At 45.3% G+C, this 26,198-nt stretch overlaps 1 protein-coding gene across 1 annotated transcript in view; it reads right to left on the bottom strand.

The window, feature by feature from the left end:
- LOC121951794 (uncharacterized) overlaps positions 1 to 25,730 on the bottom strand; it is a 27,052-nt gene extending 1,322 nt beyond the window's left edge. Inside the window, 22 exon segments of the mRNA XM_088086032.1 lie at positions 784 to 885; positions 1,004 to 1,192; positions 2,916 to 2,966; positions 3,223 to 3,267; positions 3,954 to 4,331; positions 5,318 to 5,359; positions 6,369 to 6,398; positions 6,760 to 9,282; positions 11,522 to 11,545; positions 11,786 to 11,812; positions 12,967 to 13,050; positions 13,187 to 13,306; positions 16,198 to 16,336; positions 17,235 to 17,317; positions 17,428 to 17,503; positions 17,695 to 17,842; positions 17,845 to 17,977; positions 18,057 to 18,152; positions 18,531 to 18,625; positions 18,707 to 18,761; positions 19,669 to 19,749; positions 25,415 to 25,730. Coding sequence (XP_087942158.1) covers positions 784 to 885; positions 1,004 to 1,192; positions 2,916 to 2,966; positions 3,223 to 3,267; positions 3,954 to 4,331; positions 5,318 to 5,359; positions 6,369 to 6,398; positions 6,760 to 9,282; positions 11,522 to 11,545; positions 11,786 to 11,812; positions 12,967 to 13,050; positions 13,187 to 13,306; positions 16,198 to 16,336; positions 17,235 to 17,317; positions 17,428 to 17,503; positions 17,695 to 17,842; positions 17,845 to 17,977; positions 18,057 to 18,152; positions 18,531 to 18,625; positions 18,707 to 18,761; positions 19,669 to 19,749; positions 25,415 to 25,483 — 4,590 coding nt within the window. The 5' untranslated portion in view covers positions 25,484 to 25,730.
- Between the last annotated feature and the right edge of the window lie 468 nt (positions 25,731 to 26,198).

Below are 26,198 nucleotides of genomic sequence, written 5' to 3' on the forward strand. Positions count from 1 at the left end.
ACTGCACTGATCGCAAACCGCCGCCATCATGTAATCAACGAGTATACGGCTAATCAAGAGATGGACCGTCCCTCTCTGTGTGTCTCATACTCTGTCCAAAATCTGATCAGACAGTAAAACTAGGCAGCACTGATCAATATAAATCAAGATCATTATTGCACTGCCTATTTCTCTCCTTACATGTTTTCAGAAACATATTTTAATGCTCATTTCGCCAAAATGGCGAGAGTTAGTGAACAGGAAGTTGGCGCCACGTTGCTTCCTGCAGAGTGAAAACGGCGGCTGAAAAAACGGAGATCCAACAGTCAAACTAAGCAGCGTCGATCAAATATAAACCAAGACTCTGCTACTGAGTTTCTATTTCCTTCCCCAAATGTTTCAGAAACATGTTTTACTCTTTAACTCGAATACGTGATCTGGCTGCCATTGTTTCGCACAAACCATTACACATTACGTCAGGAGCAGTGCATTCTGGTCATTGTAGGTTTTCTACCTCTTGAGCAAAAGTGTCCTTTTTCTCTGTTTTCTCTGGTCTTGTCACAACAAGTTTTAAAAGCATGTGCATCTCTCTGCTGCAGAGACGGTTTGTTTGATGTGACACCTTCTTTACATCGCTAAAATACTAAATACTTAATTTTTGGGGGCATTTTCACTTTGTTGATAGGACAGTTGAAGAGAGGTGGGCGTGGCTGCACAGGGCAGCACTCTATCTGCTGAGTTACAGGCCGCCCCGAAATACTTCTTTAAATGACGAAACTTTAGTGGGCCACCAGTTGCTCTCACCTGATCCTCCACTGACGCAGTGGGAACCACCAACACCACATCGCCTCTCTTCAGTTCAAGCTCGTCTGAGTTTGCAGCCTCGAAGTCGTGCATCGTCTCCACCTGCAGAAAGTCAAAACACCGTCACTGCCTCTGCTGACAGACTGATCGTGTTCTCAAACGTGTCGTTTATACCGTGCTGCTGTCAAAGTCAGCAGTTAGTATCTGGAGGAAGTCCCACCTTGTAAAGAAAGTCATCAGGGAGTCCCGACACTCCACCAGAAGGACTCATGTGTTTGACAGGCTGGTCTCCAGCTGTCACGCCGTTATCACTGATGGCGGTGGGGGAGATGATGTCAGCGTCACGGTCATCGTCGCCTTCGTTGCTGGAGGCAGGCTCGATCACCACAGAGGGGATCGGCATCTTTTCCTGCAGAGGACAAACAGCATTCAGCTCTCACGCTGATGACCTTTCACTTTCTTTCAGTTATTATGAAGAAGCAAAGTGTAACCCAGAGATTCAAAAGCTTTTTCCAAACCTTTCAAGCACCTCAGTGGAGACATTTGCTGGTGACACTGTTGTATTTTGTTTGTAGAACTTAAGTCACATCTAAATGAATGAATCTATTGCACCATCTCTTCACACGTTACTGTTCCTGCTCTAAAAGGAACTGAAGAATGTGGTCATGTTAAGGGTTAACACTAGAACCGCCAAAGTGGGTCGTTTTCACCCACTCACGATTTCAAACGCATGTAACTTTGTTAAAATAAAACTCCTGCATCTGTCATTTCCTGACTTTGGCTGTAATTGTGTTGTTAATCATCTACCGAATTTTAGTTGTTGTGGGACAAACGAAAAAAAATCTTTACCATTTATACCTCCAATCGCCACACAGGGTCATTTTGACTCTGTGGAAACAGCTGTGGCAGGTCGCTGTGACAAGTGCTGTTGACTAAACAACCGGACCAGCGGCGGGAACGCTAAGCTGTCGGCACTTGCCGACAGCTGACTGTCAACTATCAGCTCTCCGCGTGGGGCTAGTTGCTAAGCAACTGGACCAGTGGCGCAAACGCCTGTCAGTGCCATTGTTTTGACTTTTCATAAGAAGTTTGTCACACACAAGACAGCTACAGATCGGAGGTTTTGTCAGTAAACATGGACAGATACAGACGGCGGAGGAATGTAGAGGAAGCTCTGGCAAAATTATAGGCCATAAATGAAGAGGAATCAGATGGGGGAGATATAACGGAGAAAGAGTCAGATGAGATATACGACCCCCCTCCCTCTGATGAGAAATCCTCACTGAGGACGAGGAGCCAGCGGCCCAAAAAAGGCCCAGGGTTATGATGACAGGTAGCTAATCCCACATCTCATCTTCAGACATATGCACAACTCAACCTAAAGAGCACGTCTAACATTGATACATATCACAACGTTTCCATATCATACACTAATTCAGCCGACATTCAGGGGGTCAAAATGACCCTCCTCGGTGGTTCCAGTGTTACTTTCAGACACTGGATTTTTCAGCCCATTCTCAATCTGAACTTGTAACATAGCTCAGCTTTGTCAGTGCTTTGGGGATAAGTGTACGACCGAAAAGTGTCCGCACGATATGCGTCAGGTTGAAACACTGCTAGAAACAACGTTAATATAAGCTATGTTCCCTCAGTTGGTCAGTATCAGTTTTCACTGAGTCCTTCCTTATGACACATTCTCTAACCCTGAGCATGGATTGTGGGTTTGTGGGGTCATGTATTGTTTTTTTTTATCTGTTTGTATGTAAAGCACTTTGTGCTACATTATTTTTGGATGAAAAGTGCTATACAAATAAAGTTTGATTGATTGATTGATTGATTGATTGATAAGGGGTATGAAGGTTTTCTCAAAATGTATGTTGTTACATGATGCATATAGTTACATTTTCATAAAAAATTTAGTTAAATCACTGCACAAGCAGAAAGCATGGAGAACCAGCTGGAAACATAGACAATTACAAAGCCACAGCCGACAATGTAAGAAGACGCAAAAAAGGACCTAATGACAGTGATAACGTTTGATGACTCGTTGATCAAACTGAGGACAGTGCAGGATTAAGTGAGAGACGTATTTTAGCATCGTATGGTCATAATGAAAGCCGAGGGATTCTTACAGACGGAGCTGCTTCATCTGGAGATGCTTTTGCCTCGTCAGCAGGAAGGATCTGTGCACACAAATCAGTTTGTTCACTTCATTAAAGAGCAGACACTTTAATCACAGAAATAAATGTAAACCTTTAACGTCAACAACTGTCATAAATGTAGTAAGTTCAGTGATTTGTAGCTGTGAAATACTGTCTTAACTCTTTTCATCAGGACTCATCTTCACAGTAAAGCACCTTTAACGACATCAGTTACTCAAGACAACAAAGAAAAACTACATTCAAATCATCATCAGAGTACAATTAAAAAAAAACCCACCTCATCAAGCTCCGCCTTCTCAGCGCCCGGAGATTCAACCGTCGTCTGCGGACAGAAAATCACATTCAGTCACATGACTCCTTAAAAAAAGTAAATTCAAAAACAGACACAAAACAAAAACAACAAAACAAAAATCAACAATGAAATCAGATCAAACTAATTTACTCAATTCAATAACTGACAATTCACGATCCAATAATGGTGTCACATGATGAAGATGATGAAGATGGTGATTATGAAAATGATTATTGAGATGATAATAAAGGTCATGATAAAGATGATGAAGGTGATGGAGGTGATGAAGAAGATGATGATAAAGGTGATGTGATGATGAAGCTGATGATGGTGAATGTGATGATGAAGATGGTGCTGAAGATGATGAAGATGGTGAAGATGATGAAAATGATTATTAAGATGATGATGAAGATGATTATGATGATGATTATGAAGATGATAATAAAGGTCATGAAGATGATGAAGATGATGGAGGTGATGATGATGATGAAAATGATGAAGGTGATGATGATGATGATGAAGGTGATGATGGTGAATATGATGATGAAGATGGTGCTGAAGATGATGATGATGGTGATGAAGATGATGATGATGATGATATTACGACTGTGATGATGATGAAGATGGTGGTGGTGATGATGATGATGGCAATGATGATGGTGATGAAGATGAGGCCATGTCGTTAGTGAGTTCCTGTGATCGACTTATCAGCTCACATCAGGTTCCTTCTCCTTCAGGCCGTCAGATCGTTCTGCTGGATCTTCATCACCAGCTGGCACAGATGAAGGTTCCTCCACCTCTCCTTCAGCAGGAGGAGATGGATGTTGGTCCTCATCTCCTCCAGCTGTTGGAGGTGAATATTGGTCCTCTTCTCCTCCAACAGGAGGAGGTGATTGTTGGTCCTCCTCTCCTCCAGCAGGAGGAGGTGAATGTTGATCCTCCTCTCCTCCAGCAGGAGGAGGTGAATGTTGGTCCTCCTCTCCTCCAGCAGGAGGAGGTGAATGTTGGTCCTCCTCTCCTCCAGCAGGGGGCGCTGGAGCTGCGCCTCCTGTCTCTGAGGCTTCTGGTGCCTCAGCTGATTCAGTAACTTCATTCTTTGGTAAAGAAACATGGTGGTCAAAGAAAACACTGTTCAAATGTGGACTCAGACTCTGCCCTCATATCTGCTCCTGGTCTTCATGTCAAAACTCACACAAGTTCAGGACACGACTCGTGTTTCCTCGGCAGTGCCACCAGCTGACTGAGGACACGTGTCGAGGACAAGGGACACCAGCAGAGAGGATCATTTCAAGACTTAGACATGACGTTTTTAACATTGGCAGCACGTGTCGGTACCGGACCTTCACTGAGTGGAGGTCAGCCGTACCCAGAACACTCTGTGATCACACACGTGCAAGTCACAAGTCTTAACCTTCGAGTCTCAACCTAGTCCCATGTCACTGTGATGAAAATCAACCAAGTCACAAGTCAATTCGTACTCTGAAACTATTAAGACAGAATAAGATCAGCAGCACCAGGTGGTGAGAAGTAGCAACATAAATTCAGATCTGACTTCTTCTATTTCTACCCCATTTATTCAGATGTGATCAGAACAGATCTAACTACCTCTACTTCTACTCCCCCACCTTTTACAGGGAGATATCATACATTTACGTTTGACTTTTTACAGTGTACAGCTGCACCTTAACCAGCTCCGACAGTAAACTCCTGCTCTCACATGAATGATTTGTAATCATGATATAGAAATAATAATCAGAACAGTATTTTTCACTTTTAAAACTTGAACTTCATTGTGCTAGACATACTTCCTGTCCAGGAGGACTGAGTGTGTCATTCAGACTTGAACTTCACAGATCTCTAACAGATCCGGATGCTGAGGTGAGTCACGGCTCCTGAACCAGGTATGAACAAACTCTGGAGTGAACATTTCCAGATCACATTTTACAGATAAAAACACAAACTTTACCAAAATATACTCTCTATTCTGAGAGACAGATTAAAGAATCATAAACTGAACAGATCAGTAAATTTAAGACATCATCACGTTATTTGAAGTCACATAGTGAGATGTAAAACTCACCATCTTATCAAAATCAGCAAAAAAGGACGGAGCAGTGGCATCCTTTAGAGAGCAGGCGTCAAATCGGAAAAGAAGAGGAAGAGTCACAATTAGACCATTCTTAGCATCGACAGGAGAGACAACCATGAAGAAACAGGACAAAAACAGATGGGACATTAAGAGACGGGACATCAAGAGTCAGGACATTAAGAGTGGGTACATTAAGAGTCTGGACATTAAGAGTCGGGACATCAAGAGTCGTGACTTTAAGAGTCGGGACATCAAGAGTCGTGACTTTAAGAGTCGGGACATCAAGAGTCGTGACTTTAAGAGTCGGGACATTAAGAGTGAGGCCTTTAAGAGTAGGAACATTAAGAGTTGGGACATCAAGAGTCTGGACTTCGAGAATTGGGACATCACGAGTCTGGAAATCAACAGTCAGGACATCGAGAGTCAGGACATCGAGAGTCGAGACACCAAGACACAGGACATCGAGATTTGGCACATCAATAGTCGGGACATCAAGAGTCGGAACATCAAGAGACAGGACATCAAAAGTCAGGACATTAAGAGCCGGGACTTTAAGAGTCGGGACATCAAGAGTCTGGACATCAAGAGTCTGGACATCAAGAGCTGTGACTTTAAGAGTTGGGACATCAAGACTCGTGACTTTAATAGTCGGGACATCAAGAGTCTGGACATCGAGAGTCGGGACATCGAGAGTCTGGACATCAACAGTCAGGACATTAAGAGTCTGTACATCAAAGGTCGGGACATGAAGAGACAGGACATCGTGAATTGGGACATTAAGAGCTGGGACATCAAGAGACAGGACATCAAGACTCAGGATATTAAGAGTCGGGGCATCAAGAAACAGGACATCAAGAGTCGGGACATCAACAGTCGGGATCAAGTATCAGGGGCATTAAAAGTCGGGACATTATGAGTCAGGACATTAAGAGTGAGGCCTTTAAGAGTCGGGACATCAAGAGTGAAGACATCTAGAGGTGGGACTTTAAGGGTTGGGACATTAAAGGTCAGGACATGTGGATGGCAGCTCTCAGTCTGTTACCTGTGAAAATCCGTTAAACGTGTCCGTCACCTAAATTTAAACAAAAAAACACAAATTAGTGTTTGAAGACTGAAGAGATTCAGTGGGAACATCAAAGTATGACCAGAACAAGGAGACAAAGCAAGCAGGAGGAGCTGAGGGAGACGGGAGGAACTAAGGGTGGCAGGAGGAGCTGAGGGAGACAGGAGGAGCTGAGAGAGGTGGGAGGAGCTCAGGGGAGCGGGAGGAGCTGGGGAAGGTGGGAGGAGCTCAGGGGGGCGGGAGGAGCTCAGGCTGGATCCTGGTTTCAGGAGAACTACTCTTTGTGACTTTGTCTGTGGGATCTGGGGAGAACACACTGAGCTCTACAGTCTGAACTAGTTCAGCTCCCTGAGGAGGAGAACGTCAGTACCTCCTGTTCTGTTTCTAGCTCTCGATACAACGTTCCAAATCTCCGGTTTGCGGCCTCGTCTTCGGACATGTCTGAATTTTCTGGTTCTTTGTGAGTTCTGGTAACGGTTCCGTCTTTTATTCCTCCTGCTGTTCTGGAGAACCCGGCAGACCCCCTGCAGGGACTCACTTCCTGCCAGGACGAGGTGCTGGATTCTGGACCCTCAGTCCCCGAGAAGGCTGCTGGGAAACTGCCGGCAGGAGACCCCGTGTCCCACCCGCCTCTGTCCCCTGTGGACACAACTCCCCCTTCTGCTGAGTGCTCAGGGAATGGATCAAATTCAAAACCAGCCCCCTTGTCTCCACCTTTTATTTCAGCAAATGGATCCAAATCAAATGCACCTCCTCCCTGTGCTTTAGCTGAGGTTACTGAATCAAACGCACCTCCTCCCTGTGTTTCAGCAAAGGGATCTGAATCAAACGCACCTCCACCCTGTGCTTTAGCTGAGGTTACTGAATCAAACGCACCTCCTCCCTGTGCTTTAGCTGAGGTTACTGAATCAAACGCACCTCCTCCCTGTGCTTTAGCTGAGGTTACTGAATCAAACGCACCTCCTCCCTGTGTTTCAGCAAAGGGATCTGAATCAAACGCACCTCCACCCTGTGCTTTAGCTGAGGTTACTGAATCAAACGCACCTCCTCCCTGTGCTTTAGCTGAGGTTACTGAATCAAACGCACCTCCTCCCTGTGCTTTAGCTGAGGTTACTGAATCAAACGCACCTCCACCCTGTGTTTCAGCAAAGGGATCAGAATCAAACGCACCTCCTCCCTGTGTTTCAGCAAAAGGATCTGAATCAAACGCACCTCCACCCTGTGTTTCAGCAAAGGGATCTGAATCAAACGCACCTCCACCCTGTGCTTTAGCTGAGGTTACTGAATCAAACGCACCTCCACCCTGTGTTTCAGCAAAGGGATCTGAATCAAACGCACCTCCACCCTGTGCTTTAGCTGAGGTTACTGAATCAAACGCACCTCCTCCCTGTGCTTTAGCTGAGGTTACTGAATCAAACGCACCTCCACCCTGTGTTTCAGCAAAGGGATCAGAATCAAACGCACCTCCTCCCTGTGTTTCAGCAAAGGGATCTGAATCAAACGCACCTCCTCCCTGTGCTTTAGCTGAGGTTACTGAATCAAACGCACCTCCACCCTGTGTTTCAGCAAAGGGATCTGAATCAAACGCACCTCCTCCCTGTGTTTCAGCAAAAGGATCCGAATCAAACGCACCTCCTCCCTGTGTTACAGCTGACATCCCTGAATCAAACGCACCTCCTCCCTGTGTTTCAGCAAAAGGATCCGAATCAAACGCACCTCCTCCCTGTGTTACAGCTGACATCCCCGAATCAAACGCACCTCCTCCCTGTGTTTCAGCAAAAGGATCCGAATCAAACGCACCTCCTCCCTGTGTTACAGCTGACATCCCTGAATCAAACGCACCTCCTCCCTGTGTTTCAGCTGACATCCCTGAATCAAACGCACCTCCTCCCTGTGTTTCAGCAAAAGGATCCGAATCAAACGCACCTCCTCCCTGTGTTACAGCTGACATCCCTGAATCAAACGCACCTCCTCCCTGTGTTACAGCTGACATCCCTGAATCAAACGCACCTCCTCCCTGTGTTTCAGCTGACATCCCTGAATCAAACGCACCTCCTCCCTGTGTTTCAGCTGACATCCCTGAATCAAACGCACCTCCTCCCTGTGTTTCAGCAGCCATCACTGAATCAAACGCACCTCCTCCCTGTGTTTCAGCAGCCATCACTGAATCAAACGCACCTCCTCCCTGTGTTTCAGCAAAAGGATCTGAATCAAACGCACCTCCTCCCTGTGTTTCAGCAAAAGGATCTGAATCAAACGCACCTCCTCCCTGTGTTTGGGTTCCTGGCAGCTCCTCTTCTTTAACTGAACACTTCCTGTCTGCTGTGGCGTTCTCAAGTGAAACTTGTTCCACTGTTTGACACCAATCTGCTGCCAGACCTTTGTCTCCAGACCCCCACCCCTCTGAGATGTCCACCGGGGGACGGTCTTCATAGGAAACGTCGTCATCAGCACTGGCCCAGCCTCCTCCCTGACCTCCATCAGCCCACTCCTCAGCAGTCTCATATTCTGACCCAGACCCATCTGGAGACCTGGACCACCTGTCTCTTCTGTCCTCAGTGCTGTCCTCAATCTGTTCTCCGTATTCATTGGTGAAGATCAGCCCCGGGGTGGACATCCTGCGCTCCTCCTGCCTCGTCTCATCCTCATCTGCTCTGACTGCGGAGCTGCTGACCTTGTCTTCAGCTGCCGTCTCATTGTCCTGAGCCTTGCCCTGAGCCTCGTCCAGAGCCTCGCCCTGAGCCCCGCCCTTAGCCTCGTCCAGAGCCTCGCCCTGAGCCCCGCCCTTAGCCCCGCCCTGAGACCCCTCCTCAGCTCCTAGAGCAGCGTCTCCGTTTGCTGACAGTGAACCAAAGTCAGCGGACCAGTCGGCGATGAAGCCGGAGTCTGCAGCCTGCTCGGGAAAAGCAGTGTTGATTAAAGTTTGACAACCCTCTACCAAGAGAACGTACACTACCGTTCAAAAGTTTGGGGTCGCCTGGACAATTTTGTGTTTTCCATGAAAAGTCACTTTTATTTACCACCATGAGTTGTAAAATGAATAGAAAATATAGTCAAGACATTGACAAGGTTAGAAATAATGATTTGTATTTGAAATAATAATTTTTTCCTTCAAACTTTGTTTTCGTCAAAGAATCCTCCATTTGCAGCAATTACAGCATTGCAGACCTTTGGCATACTAGCTGTTAATTTGTTGAGGTAATCTGAAGAAATTTCACCCCACGCTTCTAGAAGCGCCTCCCACAAGTTGGATTGGCTGGATGGGCACTTCTTGCGTACCATACAGTCAAGCTGCTCCCACAACAGCTCAATGGGGTTTAGATCAGGTGACTGCGCTGGCCTCTCCATTACAGATCGAATACCAGCTGCCTGCTTCTTCTCTAAATAGTTCTTGCACAATTTGGAGGTGTGCTTTGGGTCATTGTCCTGTTGTAGGATGAAATTGGCTCCAATCAAGCACTGTCCACAGGGTATGGCACGGCGTTGCAAAATGGAGTGATAGCCTTCCTTATTCAAAATCCCTTTTACCCTGAACAAATCTCCCACCTTACCAGCACCAAAGTAACCCCAGACCATCACGTTACCCCCACCATGCTTGACAGATGGCGTCACGCACTCTTCAGTTGTTCTGCGTCTCACAAATGTTCTTCTGTGTGATCCAAACACCTCAAACTTCGATTCGTCCGTCCATAACACTTTTTTCCAATCTTCCTCTGTCTGTGTTCTTTTGCCCATATGAATCTTTTTCTTTTATTGGCCAGTCTCAGATATGGCTTTTTCTTTGCCATTCTGCCCTGAAGGCCAGCATCCCGGAGTCGCCTCTTCACTGTAGATGTTGACACTGGTGTTTTGCGGGTACTATTTAATGAAGCTGCCAGTTGAGGACCTGTGAGGCGTCTGTTTCTCAAACTAGAGACTCTAATGTACTTATCTTCTTGCTCAGTTGTGCAGCGGGGCCTCCCACTTCTCTTTCTACTCTGGTTAGAGCCTGTTTGTGATGTTCTCTGAAGGGAGTAGTACACACCGTTGTAGGAAATCTTCAGTTTCTTGGCAATTTCTCGCATGGACTAGCCTTCATTTCTAAGAACAAGAATAGACTGTCGAGTTTCACATGAAAGTTCTCTTTTTCTGGCCATTTTGAGCGTTTAATCGACCCCACAAATGTGATGCTCCAGATACTCAACCTGCTCAAAGGAAGGTCAGTTTTATAGCTTCTCTAACCAGCTAAACTGTTTTCAGCTGTGCTAAGATGATTGCAGAAGGGTTTTCTAATCATCCATTAGCCTTCTGACGCAATGAGCAAACACATTGTACCATTAGAACACTGGAGTGGTAGTTGCTGGAAATGGGCCTCTATACACCCATGTAGATACTGCACCAAAAACCAGACATTTGCAGCTAGAATACTCATTTACCACATTAGCAATGTATAGAGTGTATTTCTGATTAGTTTAAAGTTATCTTCATTGAAAAAAATAGTGCTTTTCTTTCAAAAATAAGGAAATTTCTAAGTGACCCCAAACTTTTGAACGGTAGTGTAAATATAATAATGTTCTACCGAGAACATGTGACTATACTGATGTTCTAAAGATAACGTGAATATACTGATGTTCTAAAGATAACGTGAATATACTGATGTTCTACAGAGAACAAGTGAATAAACTGATGCTCTACAGAGAGAATATGTGAATATAATAAAGTTTTACTGAGAACGTGAATATACTGATGTTTTACAGAGAACATGTAAATAAACTAATGTTCTACAGACAGAACATGCGAATACGATAATGTTTTACCAAGAGAACATATGAATATACTGATGTTCTGAAGAGGCATGTGCATATAATAATGTTCTACAATGAATGTAAGTATACTGACGTTCTACAGGGTGAATATGTAAATATACTGATGCTCTCTAGAAAACATGTCACTGATGTTTTGCAGTATACTTATGTTCTACAGAGTTAACATGTGAATATACTGATGTTCTACAGAGAACGTGTGATTAAAGTGATGTTTTACATAAAACGTGTGAATATACTGATGTATATACAGTATACAGTGTTCCTCAGTGTTCTGTCGGGTTTTAGTGATACTGATGAGGTTAAGGAGGTGTAACGGTGTGTACTTACAGGTTGAGCTGTTTGGGTGTTTGCCTTAAAAGAAAGAAAGACAGAAAATGGTTCTTATCTGCAGGAACTGTTCTCTGAAACATTTCATGAATTCACTGATCTGTGTCCTGTCTTCTGACATAGTTCATGATTTATCTGAGAAAGTGTTAGTTTGTAATATGACCACTGTCCTTTTTCTGTCTGTCTTCAGTCTCAGACAGTGATTGTCCTCTAACAGTGCCCACCTCGATCCCATCTTTCAACAAGACAGAAGACTTTACTCACCGTCCACATGTCCCACGGCACAGCTGTCTGAAAGGAGCAGAGAACATGTTCATTGGACTTTTTATACAGATAACAGATCAATACTATATCAATAACACATCAATACTATATCAATAACAGAAAAATATCAACATGTTATTATTATCATTATTACTATTAAATAAAGGTACATACATAGAATACATAGAATAATAACTGACATCTTCACTCATTCATGTATTCACCAAATAATATATTCATCATTGTGTCTATGTTTGACTTATTTTTGTACTTTGCGTCAAACTGAGCAATGAAGCAGATCTGTGTGTATCTGAGAGTTCGTCTGCTATGTCATTCAGCCTCATTCAGCCTCAGTCAGCATCATTCAGCCTCATTCAGCCTCAGTCAGCATCATTCAGCCTCATTCAGCCTCAGTCAGCCTCATTCAGCCTCAGTCAGCATCATTCAGCCTCATTCAGCCTCAGTCAGCATCATTCAGCCTCAGTCAGCATCATTCAGCCTCAGCCAGCCTCATTCAGCCTCAGCCAGCATCATTCAGCTTCAGTCAGCATCATTCAGCCTCAGCCAGCATCATTCAGCCTCAGTCAGCATCATTCAGCCTCAGTCAGCATCCTTCAACCTCATTCAGCCTCAGTCAGCATCATTCAGCCTCAGTCAGCATCATTCAGCCTCATTCAGCCTCAGCCAGCATCATTCAGCCTCAGCCAGCATCATTCAGCCTCAGCCAGCATCATTCAGCCTCAGCCAGCATCATTCAGCCTCAGTCAGCATCATTCAGCTTCAGTCAGCATCATTCAGCTTCAGTCAGCATTGTTCAGCCTTATTCAGTCTCATTCAGTGTCCTTCAGTCAACAATGGCAAAATATTGTCATTAAAAATCAAAATGTTTACTTTTTTTTGAGGGGGGGGGGGGTTAAATTTTTTTTAAAAAGCCAATGTTTTTTTTAAAAAAAGAAAAGATGCCCAAAAAAGAAACCCAAAACCAATTATAAACCAAGGCAATTATTCTAATAGGCATCAGTCTGAATGATCCTTTTCCTAAACAGGTAAACCCATAAGCCCGTAAACCAGTAAACCCGTAAACCCATAAACTCATAAACCCATAAACCGGTAAACCGGTAAACCGGTAAATTGGTAAACTCTGCGTCAAACTGGTGCAGGTGAATGAAGAGAAACCGAACCTGTGGTATTGGAGAAACACTTTCATCTGGCTGAAAAGCATCAAAGTCCAGGTCAAGCAGCGATTCTCCTGGCCGTTCATTGGGCTGCAGACAACAACAACAAGAGGAAACAGGTAAACAGGCAAACAGTTAAACAGGTCAACAGGTGAGCAGGTGAGCAGGTGTGTAAAGACACTGCATGTCTTCATGAAGACAGAAGATGTGCGAGGACTCCACTGACCTGTGAGGGTGAAGGCGCTGGAAGAAACTCTCCTCCAAACAGGTCGATGATCTGCTCCTCTGCCACCTCTTTGGTCGGGGTCACCTTTGGTGGGGGGGGCACCGGGGGGCCCTTTTTAAGCTGCCCAAAAAAACAAGCCGAGCTGTTAACAAATCAGCTGAGAGCAGATTGCATGACTCAGCATTCTGATACTTTTCTAACATTTTTTTCTACTTAATCGTTAAATCAAAGAGGACGGCTGACACACTCCGTTCACTATGAACTGGTCTTATTCAAAGTGGGAGGGCTCGCAGTGTCCTCAGGATGTCCAACACTGTGGAGCAGTGTCCTCATCACTACCAGGAGGCAGGACAGACAGCAGCATGTTGTCTGAGAGGACACTCAGAGGACACTCTGTGCTCACTGTGAGGAGCTGAAAACAGAAAACAGCGTCATATGCGTCTGAGTCTCTGGTGTCTGATGATCATCAGATATGATCAGCAGCTAAAAACCTCAGAACAGTCTGGATTCTGTGGACAGCTGAACGACAGCTGAACGACAGCTGAACGACAGCTGAACTACAGCTGAACGACAGCTGAACGACAGCTGAACGACAGCTGAACTACAGCTGAACGACGGCTGAACTACAGCTGAACGACAGCTGAACGACGGCTGAACTACAGCTGAACGACAGCTGAACGACAGCTGAACTACAGCTGAACGACAGCTGAACGACAGCTGAACTACAGCTGACCGACAGCTGAACTACAGCTGAACGACAGCTGAACGACAGCTGAACGACAGCTGAACGACAGCTGAACGACAGCTGAACGACAGCTGAACGACAGCTGAACGACAGCTGAACTACAGCTGAACGACAGCTGAACGACAGCTGAACGACAGCTGAACTACAGCTGAACGACGGCTGAACGACAGCTGAACGACAGCTGAACGACGGCTGAACTACAGCTGAACGACAGCTGAACGACGGCTGAACTACAGCTGAACGACGGCTGAACGACGGCTGAACGACGGCTGAACGACAGCTGAACTACAGCTGAACGACGGCTGAAAGACGGCTGAACGACGGCTGAACGACAGCTGAACGACAGCTGAACGACGGCTGAACGACGGCTGACCGACAGCTGAATGACAGCTGACCGACAGCTGAAAGACGGCTGAACGACGGCTGACCGACAGCTGAATGACAGCTGAACGACAGCTGAAAGACGGCTGAACGACAGCTGAACGACAGCTGACCGACAGCTGACCGACAGCTGAATGACAGCTGACCGACGGCTGAAAGACGGCTGAACGACAGCTGAACGACAGCTGACCGACAGCTGAACGACAGCTGACCGACAGCTGAACTACAGCTGAAAGACAGCTGAACGACAGCTGAACGACAGCTGACCGACAGCTGAACTACAGCTGAACTACAGCTGAACTACAGCTGACCGACGGCTGAATGACGGCTGAACTACAGCTGAACGACAGCTGAACTACAGCTGAACTACAGCTGAACGACAGCTGAACTACAGCTGAACTACAGCTGAACGACAGCTGAAAGACGGCTGAACGACAGCTGAACGACAGCTGAAAGACGGCTGAACTACAGCTGAACGACAGCTGAAAGACGGCTGAACGACAGCTGAAAGACGGCTGAACTACAGCTGAACGACAGCTGAACGACGGCTGACCGACAGCTGAAAGACGACTGAAAGACGGCTGACGTCGGTCAGAGAGCAGATTTTCAACGTTCAGACTTCAGATTTTTCTGTATGAATGTATCGTCTGAAGCATGCTGCAATAAAGTTTATGGCTGTTAAATGACGTAATTTTTGGTGGCTATTAAAGCAATGTTTTTTTTAAAAATCACACAAAATTTTTAAAAAAATATTAAAATTGCCAAAATCGGGGTGTGTGGCTATGGCGTGGAACTAGGCCCTACTCTTTTTGTGATCTCCTGGTGAAACACAATGAAACTAAAGGATCCTTCAACTTTGCGGGCAGGAATATAAAACCTGTGTGACCGGCTCGCAAGTAACAATGTGCCACTGAGAAAAGTACAGAACAAGATTATAATCGAAGTCTTTTCCCTAAAAATAAAAAAATCACAACATTTTTAAAGAAAAAAAAGCCAAATCTGCCAAAATGTTTAAAGAAAAAAAAACCAACTAAAACTTTATAGAAAAGAAATAACCAAAATATTTTCTTTTTTTAAATCACCAAAATCTTTTAATGAAAACATGCCTTCCAAATGTTTTCTTTAAAAATGTGAAAATATGTTCTTCAAATATTGCCAAAAATTAAAAAGGGAAAAACACTGCCAAAATTTTCCCTAAAAATTGCCCCAAACTATTGAAGAAAAACACACAAAAAAACAAAATGTTTTTTTCTTTTTCCTTCCCACAACTACATTTATGAAACCAGAAACCAAAGCTAACGAAATTATAAAGAACAAAACAAAATAAAAAAGCCAAATGTTGTTTTTAATAATTATCAAAAAAACAAAAACAATCTGGAAAATGATTCTGTGTTTACTGACAGAGTCTGTGTGTGTGTGTGTGTGTGTGTGTGTGTGCATGTGTGTGTGTGCGTGCGAGCATGTGTGTGTGTGAGTGTGCGTGCATGTGTGTGCGTGTGTGCATGTGTGTGTGCGTGCGTGTGTGCATGTGCGTGTGTATGCATGTGTGTGCGTGCGTGCGTGTGTGTGTGCATGTGTGTGTGTTAAACATTCACTCGACACGAACAGAAGCAGACGAATTTTTCAGGTTCACTCACCAGTTAACAGACAAAAGTGAGCAGAAAGAAAAACAGAAAGTTACAAACACACGAGAAAATACACAAAACATTTTTTGCTGGTTATTGATTATTATCAATCACTGTTTGTAATCATCAATCACTGTTTCTACTCATCAATCAGTTTCGACTTATCAATCACTGTTTCTAATAAATTAATTAATTAAGCAATTATTATCAGTCAGGATTAAATCTACCTGTGACATGAATCTGGGATCGTCTGGATCTACCTGTGATGGGGATTTGGGCCGTGGCGGTCCAGGTGAGACTGGGCGGAGCATGTGATTGGAGCTGTAGTCTGGGCTTTCAGGTGGACTCTCGTCATCAGGTGGTGACGGGGTCCTGGCGAGTCTCAGTGGTCCTGAATCACTGAGGGAAGAGGCAGAAAGCACATGGTCATGTGGTGGCTTCTGATTGGCTGGTCAGTCTCAAGTGGGGCTCCAAAGGTGACCCGGTATCAGCTGACCCCTGACCTCTTATGCTGTCTGAACCAGATCCTCAGACGGGGTTCAGGGTCAGGGGTCAAACACTCACCTCGGGACTCCCTGGGGGTCAGGGTCAGGGTCAGGGGTCAAACACTCACCTCGGGGCGCCCTGGGGGTCAGGGTCAGGGTCAGGGGTCAAACATTCACCTCGGGGCGCCCTGGGGGTCAGGGTCAGGGTCAGGGGTCAAACATTCACCTCGGGACTCCCTGGGGGTCAGGGTCAGGGTCAGGGTCAAACACTCACCTTGGGGCGCCCTGGGGGTCAGGGGTCAAACATTCGCCTCGGGACTCCCTGGGGGTCAGGGTCAGGGGTCAAACACTCACCTCGGGACTCCCTGGGGGTCGGGGTCAGGGTCAGGGTCAGGGTCAGGGTCAGGGGTCAAACATTCACCTCGGGACTCCCTGGGGATCAGGGTCAGGGTCAGGGGTCAAAAATTCACCTCGGGACTCCCTGGGGGTCAGGGGTCAAACACTCACCTCGGGACTCCCTGGGGGTCAGGGTCAGGGTCAGGGGTCAAAAATTCACCTCGGGACTCCCTGGGGGTCAGGGTCAGGGTCAGGGGTCAAAAATTCACCTCGGGACTCCTGGGGGTCAGGGTCAGGGGTCAAACACTCACCTCGGGACTCCCTGGGGGTCAGGGTCAGGGTCAGGGTCAGGGGTCAAACACTCACCTCGGGACTCCCTGGGGGTCAGGGTCAGGGTCAGGGGTCAAACGCTCACCTCGGGACTCCCTGGGGGTCAGGGTCAGGGTCAGGGTCAGGGTCAGGGGTCAAACACTCACCTCGGGGCGCCCTGGATGGTGAACATCTTGTCAGAGTGCTGCTCAGCCAGTTGGGTCATAACTTCATACAGCTGCCGGCAAACCTGCAGGGTCAGAGGGAAATCCAGCTCAGTTCACCTGCTCAGGTGACCTGATGTCACAAAGGGCCCCCACCTGAACGCTCAGAGTGTGTCCCTGCCCCCACCCCCCTCACCAGAGAAATCTCACGGTGGAATTTGGCCTCCAGGTGTGTCACGCTCTTAAAGGTGCTGATGTAGAAGCCGACTCGGCTGCAGAGCAGAAACGAAAGCAGTTACAGTCTGAGAGGCTCTCAGATTACCATGGTAACACTGTGCGTAACTGTAACTGTAACAGTGTGTGTAACTGTAACACACTCTTGTTTAACGGTAACCATGCATAGTGTGTGAGCTGTGAGTCAGACAGGTGAGTGTGTGTGCGTGCGTGTGTGTGCGTGACTCACCTGTCCCACAGAGTGGGCAGTTCCTCCTGCAGACCGACGTTCAGCTCATCGAAGACTCTCTGAGCCTTTTTCAACTCTTCCTCTGCCTTCAGAATAAAACACGTCTGTTGAATCACACCCACCTGAGCAGGTGTGCACCAGACCTGCGCGTTCCGTCACAGGTGAGGGGACTCACCTTCATTATCTTGCGGTCGTTCTTCATCCCCGACATCTGCAGAGTTTCCACATGATGACGAGCGCTGTCGTAATCGATGAGTTTCCGACTCCTTTTTGCCACGCGAGTCTGAAAGGCGACAGAGGTTTTAGTTTCGGCTGTTGGCCGTGTTTCTGCATCGACGCTGTGAAGACAAACAGTTTGTTACTTTGAGGTCTGGAAACTGCTGCAGGTACGAGTCCAGGTTCAGCAGCGTCGAGTCCACCAGCTTGTTGTGGAAGTCCTCCCACATGGCATCACAGTCCTGCCGAGACACATAGACACTCATCACTCTGTGCCAAGAATCAGACCCCGGGGCCCTCACGGTCACACAGTGGCCGTAGTTTGGAAATACACCTATACACCCAAAATGCACCCCTACACCTGACATACACCCAAAATAGACCCGAAATACATCAGAAATACAAACAAAACACACCCATACACCCAAAATTCAGCCAAAATACACCAGAAATACACCCGAAACACACCTGAGTCTGTTACCATGGTGATTGACCCAGTGAGGCTGACCTGCTGTTACCATGGTGACTGACTCTGTGAGGCTGACCTGCTGTTACCATGGTAACCGAGTTACACTCAGTAATGGATGAAGCTCTTTTTTTTGTGGTTCTGAGACTCTGACCTTCCCGATGACCACAATGTCATCCTTCCCGTGCCAGTCGGGCTCGTAGACTTCATGCAGAGACTGCGTCAGGTTGATGGAGGCCTGCTGCATCCCTGCAGGGACACAAACACACACCTGGTTTATATCTGTGCTCTGATTCACTGTGTGACACAGACCAATCAAATGTGTCTCACCTTTGATTGCCGCCATGTACGCCTTCATCTCCCTCTGCAGCCGCGAGCCTTCAGACTGACAAGACACACACCACAGCCGTTAGTAACACACACACAGCAACAAATAACACACACACACACACACACACACACACACACACACACACACACAACGTTATGTAACAACATAATAGTGTTTTAGCACCATGGACAGTTCTTACAAACATCAGAACCAATACTGAACACAAACACAAACACACACACACACACACACACACACACAGTAACACAGTAACACACACACAGATGAGATCAGGGATCTTCACTGCAGTGACAAAGTGGTTCATATCTCAAACAGGAAGTAGCTCTGCCAGACGCAGTGATTGCCCAGAAATCATCTAACGGCTCCAAAAGTCTGCAGATCGATCAGATTGATCAGATCGATCCATCTGTCGATTCACGGAGCAACGATCTAGAATCCTTCATACAATGTGAACACATCAATCAAGATTATCATTTGCCTTTATTTTGAAATTCTGTGTCTTCGTTGCACGGCGTCAAATCGATGATGGCGAGCAGTCGAGAGAACGATATGAGGAGAACGTGATTAACTAAGGAATAAATCATCAGCGTCGTACATAAACTCGTCTTCCGGAGACACGACGTCCCTGCCAGGTGTCCCACTCTGGGAGCGGCAGCTTCTTTTTTAACAATTCATGCTAAATGATCAGAAGATATCGTCTAAAATTTGAATTAAAACAAACTGAAATTGTGTCGTGGCAGACTTTGTGATATCGGCAGACATCATTTCGTTATCCAAAGAATCGATACAATAGCAAATGAAAACCAGCGATTCACGGCCCCAAATCTCAAACCAACAGCTGTGAACAGCAGCGCCGTCCTGTCCAAAGCGTCCCTCTTTGTGCTGCACAAAGTTTTCGTCCTCAGTGAATCTTGTTGTCATTAAAATAAACGTCTCTCACCTCCTGTCTCCTGAAGTTGATGACAACTTGTTCAAACTGCTCATCTTTGGTCTCATCTGCTTTTCCAAGTTTCTGCAGCACCTGAAAAACAATCAATTACAGACGTATAAAAAACTTTTCTTATTTTACAGAAGAGATTTTACAGTTATTCAGAAACTTTGGACTTTAGCTTCTTTTAAACACATAAGCACCACACATGTGACTCAGTGTGGGAGAAGAAACATGAATAAGTTGTGTATTAAAGGACCTGACAGCAGCTTCACTGCTGTGATCCCAACGTGTTTCAGGATGTAAATAAAGATAAAGACTGAGACGTTGAAAATGTTAGTGGTCGACATGAAGAGCAGAACTGCAGCGTCACAGTGTCCAAACACGCAGAGAGACAGAGCTGCCGTGTGTTTAATATTTCATCACTGCAGAGTCTGGCTCCTATTTCTGGATGGAGTCTTGCAACACCTCAGATCAACATGTCCCTGAACGCAGCGCGGAGAGTTTCTGTTCCACGGACGTCACTGTCTGCTCAGGAGAGGTCAGGACTCTGTGACGACATTCAAGGAGTCTAATCCCACCAAAACCATCAGATCTTTGTTTCAACTTTGACTGAAATATCCTCACACCAGAATAAAAACTCACATCACGTGATGTTTACAGATGTTTGTTTTTTTTAATCTGCAGACAGATTACAGCTCAGATCAACTAATTGCAATCTGTTGTTAACAGCTACATGTGTTCAGTTTCAAGAACTTTCCAAATTTTAAAGTATTATATCAAGTATAATATCTAATATTCTGAAGGGCTGACGTTGGAAGAGATGCTAATCACCAAATTACTGTAAATCTGGAGCTTCATCATTTGCTGTAGGACTGGGCGATATTTTTTCATATTAGTCGATATTGATATATATCGTGATATACATCAAGTCACTATTTCTCACTTTTCTTCAGGACAAATATACTGTAGAACAGGCATCACCAACTGGAGGACCTATTCTACTAAAATTCAAAGAGGTCCAGTTACTAAAATTTCCAAGCCTCATACCTAAAATCATTATCACCATTAACTGAACATTTTAGTTTGATTACAATTGATGAACAATTATTTTGCTTTTTTGTGGTTTGTTTTTTGCCCTCATAGTTCACTGACACAGTGTCATGTGACCATGGTGTGTTGGAGTGTAATAAACATATGATTTATTATTATAAATTAAACTTTCCAGCATTATATCAAAATGAAAAGCTCCATCTGAAACAAACTTCAGGTAAATTGAAGCACATTGTGCTGATAATAGGCCAACCTCTCCTGACTGCAGGACTCTGACTTCAGCTTCTGTCAAACTTCTGTGCTGTTAATCATTTTACTCAGGAATTAAAAACGTCTGAGTCGGCCTACTTCTCCTATAGCTGCCGACAGCCTGCCAACATTCACAGTTAGAGAAAGGCTGAAAATAAGCTCATGTGCTTGTGGCCCCGGGCCCCCAAAACATCACATCTGCCCCTGGTAATAATAATGAGAGCTCAGCGCGAGCGGCCGGATGAGACACGGAGCGATGCGTCCTGGTGTTTCTAAATAATTCATCCAAAGTCTGATTAAAGCTGAAACTAACACAAAGTCGTCTGTAGAGTCTAAAGAAGTCACTTTCACCTCTGCAGATGTGTCTGTTTCAGACACTTTGGTGCTGTGAGGAGAAGCTGCGCTCTGTTTGTCTGTCTCACTGCGCTGCTGTCAGACCATCAGCTGTTTGATCAAATGCTGTGGCTGTCAAAAACTCAGCTGTTCTACAGTCAAAGTCCTTCACTGCGTTTGGTTCTCCGCGTCTCTATTCTTATGATCATTGGCTGTTCGTGTTGTCTGTCAGAACGTGGCTGGAATGAGTTCTATCCACATTCTATCGACTATGTCATAGATCTATGTCTATTTATTTAAATCGTGGACAATTCTCGCCAAAATATCAGAGCCAAGTAATGTTTCGGCACCATGGACAGTTCTTGCTGTGATGATATTTTAGCACCACGGACAGTTCTAAGTGTAATTATGATTTGACACAACAGAAGGTTCTTACCGTAACAATGTTTCAATACAACAGCTTTCATTAAGTTATGAAAACACGGTAATGTTTCAGCACCATGGACAGTTCTCATGAGCATATCAGATCCACAGTCTGCATATACAGATTGACACCATATCTCACTCTAATACAGTTTCAGCACCACAGACAGTTTTTCCTGTGATAATGTTAATGTATTATGGTAAAATCTAACTAACATAAAAGAACAAGAAAATGTCTCTAATTCTGCAATCAGAATTAAAGAGCTTAACAATTAAAGGCCTAAAATGACCATAAGAAACCACGTTCACAGATTTTTAAAGTGCTTTTTAGTGAGTTCCAAGCGGATGGTGCAAAGAAGCAGAAAGCAGATCTTCCGAGCTCAGAATAAACTCTAGGCACCTGGGGTGTAAGCCAGTCATTAGACCAGGTGTAATGTGGAGGACTAGACTATACATGGAGGAAATATAAGACAGTAGCATCCCAATAAGTGCATAAAGAGGTTTGAAAGTCACAGCCAACGTTTGCCTATACAAAATTACACCGTAATCTCCCACTGATAAAAAAAGGTGCCTGAATCAAGGTTTTTCTAAAGAGAAAGAAAAGCTAGATTTATTCCTACAGAAAAAGTCAATCTTTTGACAGAGGTTACTAACCAAATTAGATACATGATTTTAAATGTTACCTTCTCATCGATTCAAATACCTAGATTCTTCTATACCCTCACTCCTTGAGTATGTTAAATATTAATTTAACACCATGGACAGATCTCAATGTAATATCAGTAACACATTATGTTTCAGCATCATAGACATTTCTAACTGTAGTAATGTTTCAGCACCAAGGACAGTTCTAACTGGGACGATGTTTCAGCTCAGTGGACAGTACTCACTATACTATAAGAACTCAGTAAGTTTCAGCACCACAGACAAATCTCACAGTAGTATGCTGCAGCACCATGGACAGTTCTGAATTTAACAATGTTTCACCATGGAAAGTTCTCACTGCAATGATGTTTCAGCACTACGGACAGTTCTCACTGCAATGATGTTTCAACATCAGGAGCATTTCACATTGTAATGTCAGACCTGAGCAATTTTTCAGCACGATAGCCAGTTCTAAGTAATATCAAAACTAGTTAACGTTTCAGTACCAGGGACAGTTCTTGCTGTAATTATGTTTCAAAACTGTGGACAGTTCTCACATTAATATCAGACTCAGGTAATTTCTCAGCACCATGGATAGTTCTCAATGTAATATCAGAACCAAGTAATTTTGCTGCACCATGGACAGTTCTCACTGCAATGATGCTTCAGCACTACAGACAGTTCTCACTGCAATGATGTTTCAGCACTGCAGACAGTTCTCACTGCAATGATGTTTCAGCACTGCAGACAGTTCTCACTGCAATGATGTTTCAGGACCACGGACAGTTCTCACTGCAATGATGTTTCAGCACTACAGACAGTTCTCACTGCAATGATGTTTCAGCACTGCAGACAGTTCTCACTGCAATGATGTTTCAGGACCACGGCCAGTTCTCACTGCAATGATGTTTCAGGACCACGGACAGTTCTCACTGCAATGATGTTTCAGCACTACAGACAGTTCTCACTGCAATGATGTTTCAGCACTGCAGACAGTTCTCACTGCAATGATGTTTCAGGACCACGGCCAGTTCTCACTGCAATGATGTTTCAGGACCACGGACAGTTCTCACTGCAATGATGTTTCAGCACACAAAAAAATGGGTCAAAGTAAGATCCTCATTAAGGCCAGGATAGTGAGTAGCTTTCAAATTAAAGATTCAAAAGCTTTCTCGTTGGTTGAGTTGTTTGATCTTATTTTCTCTACGTATTGTTTCCGGGATATGATCAATACCTACAGCTTTTAGGATGGATGGGTTACTGTTGTGTTTTTCCTTGAAATGTCTCAATATAAAACACATCTCACTGATGACACTCCAACCTGTAAATGACAAATGTGGTTTTGCAACTGATGAAGTCACTCAGAGTAGGTGAGCGTTTATAGCTAAAACTGAGAGGCTCTGAGAAGATGTTTCACAATGAGGTATCGCATTGTAAAATATTTCAGTACTTTCGGATAATATTTTTGATCTGATTAGCCTCTGGGCTAAATTTTGTAGAGAAAAACACTCTCTGATGCCTGTGTGGATGTCCCTTTTTGTAGCAGAGTCTGTCGTTCTAGACCTTTGCTTCACTTTTAGCCTTTCGATCAGCTCTCTTGTCATAGCCTCTTTGAATGAAACGACACACACGTTTCTTCAGCATAAGAGGGGCTGTGACATCCCCCCCACAGCACAACCTTCAGCTTGTCTAAATAAGAAATCCTGGAAGACAGAAATGTTGTCATTTTGAGTCCACTCTGTCAAAGACAGGATGAAATGTGTAGGAGGACATTCTGTCTCCAGTCTTTGATTAAGGACGTATTTAGAGCTGCCGGGCCTTCTTTATGTTCTACAGTAGTCTGAAGTGACCCGAGTACGGTATTTGGCCCCACGTTGTCTATTCATTCAGCTGTGGTGTCTGAATGTACGCTGGAAAGGATGGTACGATAGGTTTAAGACGGTAATCATGTACTCTGTTAGAGTACTTTGATGTTTGGGGGGACATCAGTACTTTACCTTGTTTTTATATATGTTAAATTTCACTTTTAAATAACAAAACATTTTAAAATAAAATGTATTGTTTTACTTGAGAAGGAGGGGGAGAGCAGAGGAGGAGAGAGGAGGGGAGAGGAGGGGAGGAGAGGAGGGGAGGAGAGGAGAGGAGGGGAGAGGAGGAGAGGAGAAGAGGAGAGGAGGAGAGAAGAGAAGAGGAGAGGAGAGGAGGAGAGGAGGAGAGAGGAGGAGAGGAGAAGAGAAGAGGAGAGGAGGAGAGGAGGGGAGAGGAGAGGAGAGGAGAGGAGAGGAGAGGAGAGGAGAGGAGAGGAGGGGAGAAAAGAGGAGGAGTGGAAGGATGGGAAAGAAGACAAAACTGGATTTTGTTCTTTAAATCCTAAAGTAATTAAGTAAAGGAGGAACCGGGGTCAGGGGTCAGGGGTCAGGTTTTAGGATTTCTAATCAACCATCAGACTGTTGTTGTGAAAATATTCCGACAAGAGACTCACTTCCTGCTGGGAAATCTCAGCGCGCTTCAACATGCAGGTAGCTGATCTGGCGTCAGAAATGACGTCATCACGCCGCGAACAGGGCACCCCCCCCCACACACACACACACACACACACACACACGCGCGCGCGCGTTACTTATCTCCGACATGAAAAACACGCCTGACATATTTCACCGCGCACGTGACGTCATCCAAAGCAGTCTAAATCCAGCCAATCAGAGCTCTCGGTCATTTTCACTTTTTCACTGCTTTTATCTGCAGGTTTTAGCGTGACGTCACCCTCCGTGCGGATGAATTAATCTCTCCCTCTCATACACACACACTCTCACACACCCCCACACACCCACACACACACACACACTCACACACACACACACACACACACACACACACACACACACGGTCATATCGGCGGTGTGTTTGATGTTTGAGGAGCAGCTCGTCCGGCCTGCAGACTGATCTGTCCTCCTCCATCTGTCCCTGTCCTCCGTCCTCCGACCTCCTTCATCACTCCTTCATCACTCCTTCATCCCTCCTTCATCATCACATTATCTTCCTCAGCAGCTCTTACCTTTTCCTGCGCGCGGTTCAACCTTTTCTGCACGTTTTTCGCGAAGATTCCCGTTTTGATTTCCGCCATGATGACTGCAGAGAGAGAGGAGGATTAACGGCGCGAGAGCTGCTGGCGGGAGGGGGAGGGGCGCGTGTGTGTGTGTGTGCGTGTGTGTGTGCGTGCAGGGGGCGGGGACTCTCAGTCAGCTGATTTGTCTCAAAGCGTCCTCTGCGGAGATGAAATGTCTCAGCGGTGAATGTGTCCTCGCGCAGGTGGGACACATTCACACCTGCTGCTTTTTGACCGCAATGTCCAGAGAAAAACAGGAAGTGACGTCAGAAATACAGCTGGGGCACGTTGTGCTGCAGACTGAAGCGCGGTGGGCGTGTCATAGGAATTAACCAATCAGCAGCGACGTGTTTCTGAATAAATGTGGCGGTGACTGTGATGATCAGTCAGCATTAACCCTTTAAGGTCCTGCCAGCTGTCTGCTGGAGCTCAGCTCAGGTGTGTCCTGATGACATCATCCAGCAGGTGCGGCTGTGTCCGTAAACAGGAAGTCCGACCGCAGACAGCAGCGCTCTGTTCAGTTTATACGAAAAATAAAGTTCTCAAAAACAAACCTATCGAAGGGTTAATCTGGCTTTTTATGGTACAGGAAGTGACGTTTGAGATGAGATATCGTTAAAATTTAGGGGTTTTTTTTGCCAAAATAAAAAAGAATCTGATCATTCAATGTTTTTAAAAGGTTTGTTTAATGTTATCCATCAGATATATGGTGAAAAAAATCATAACTTTGATT

This window comes from Plectropomus leopardus, chromosome 12, assembly GCF_026936395.1.
Source record: "Plectropomus leopardus strain MGB_pleo_1.0 chromosome 12, ASM2693639v1, whole genome shotgun sequence".
Taxonomy (NCBI): Eukaryota; Metazoa; Chordata; class Actinopteri; order Perciformes; family Serranidae; genus Plectropomus; species Plectropomus leopardus.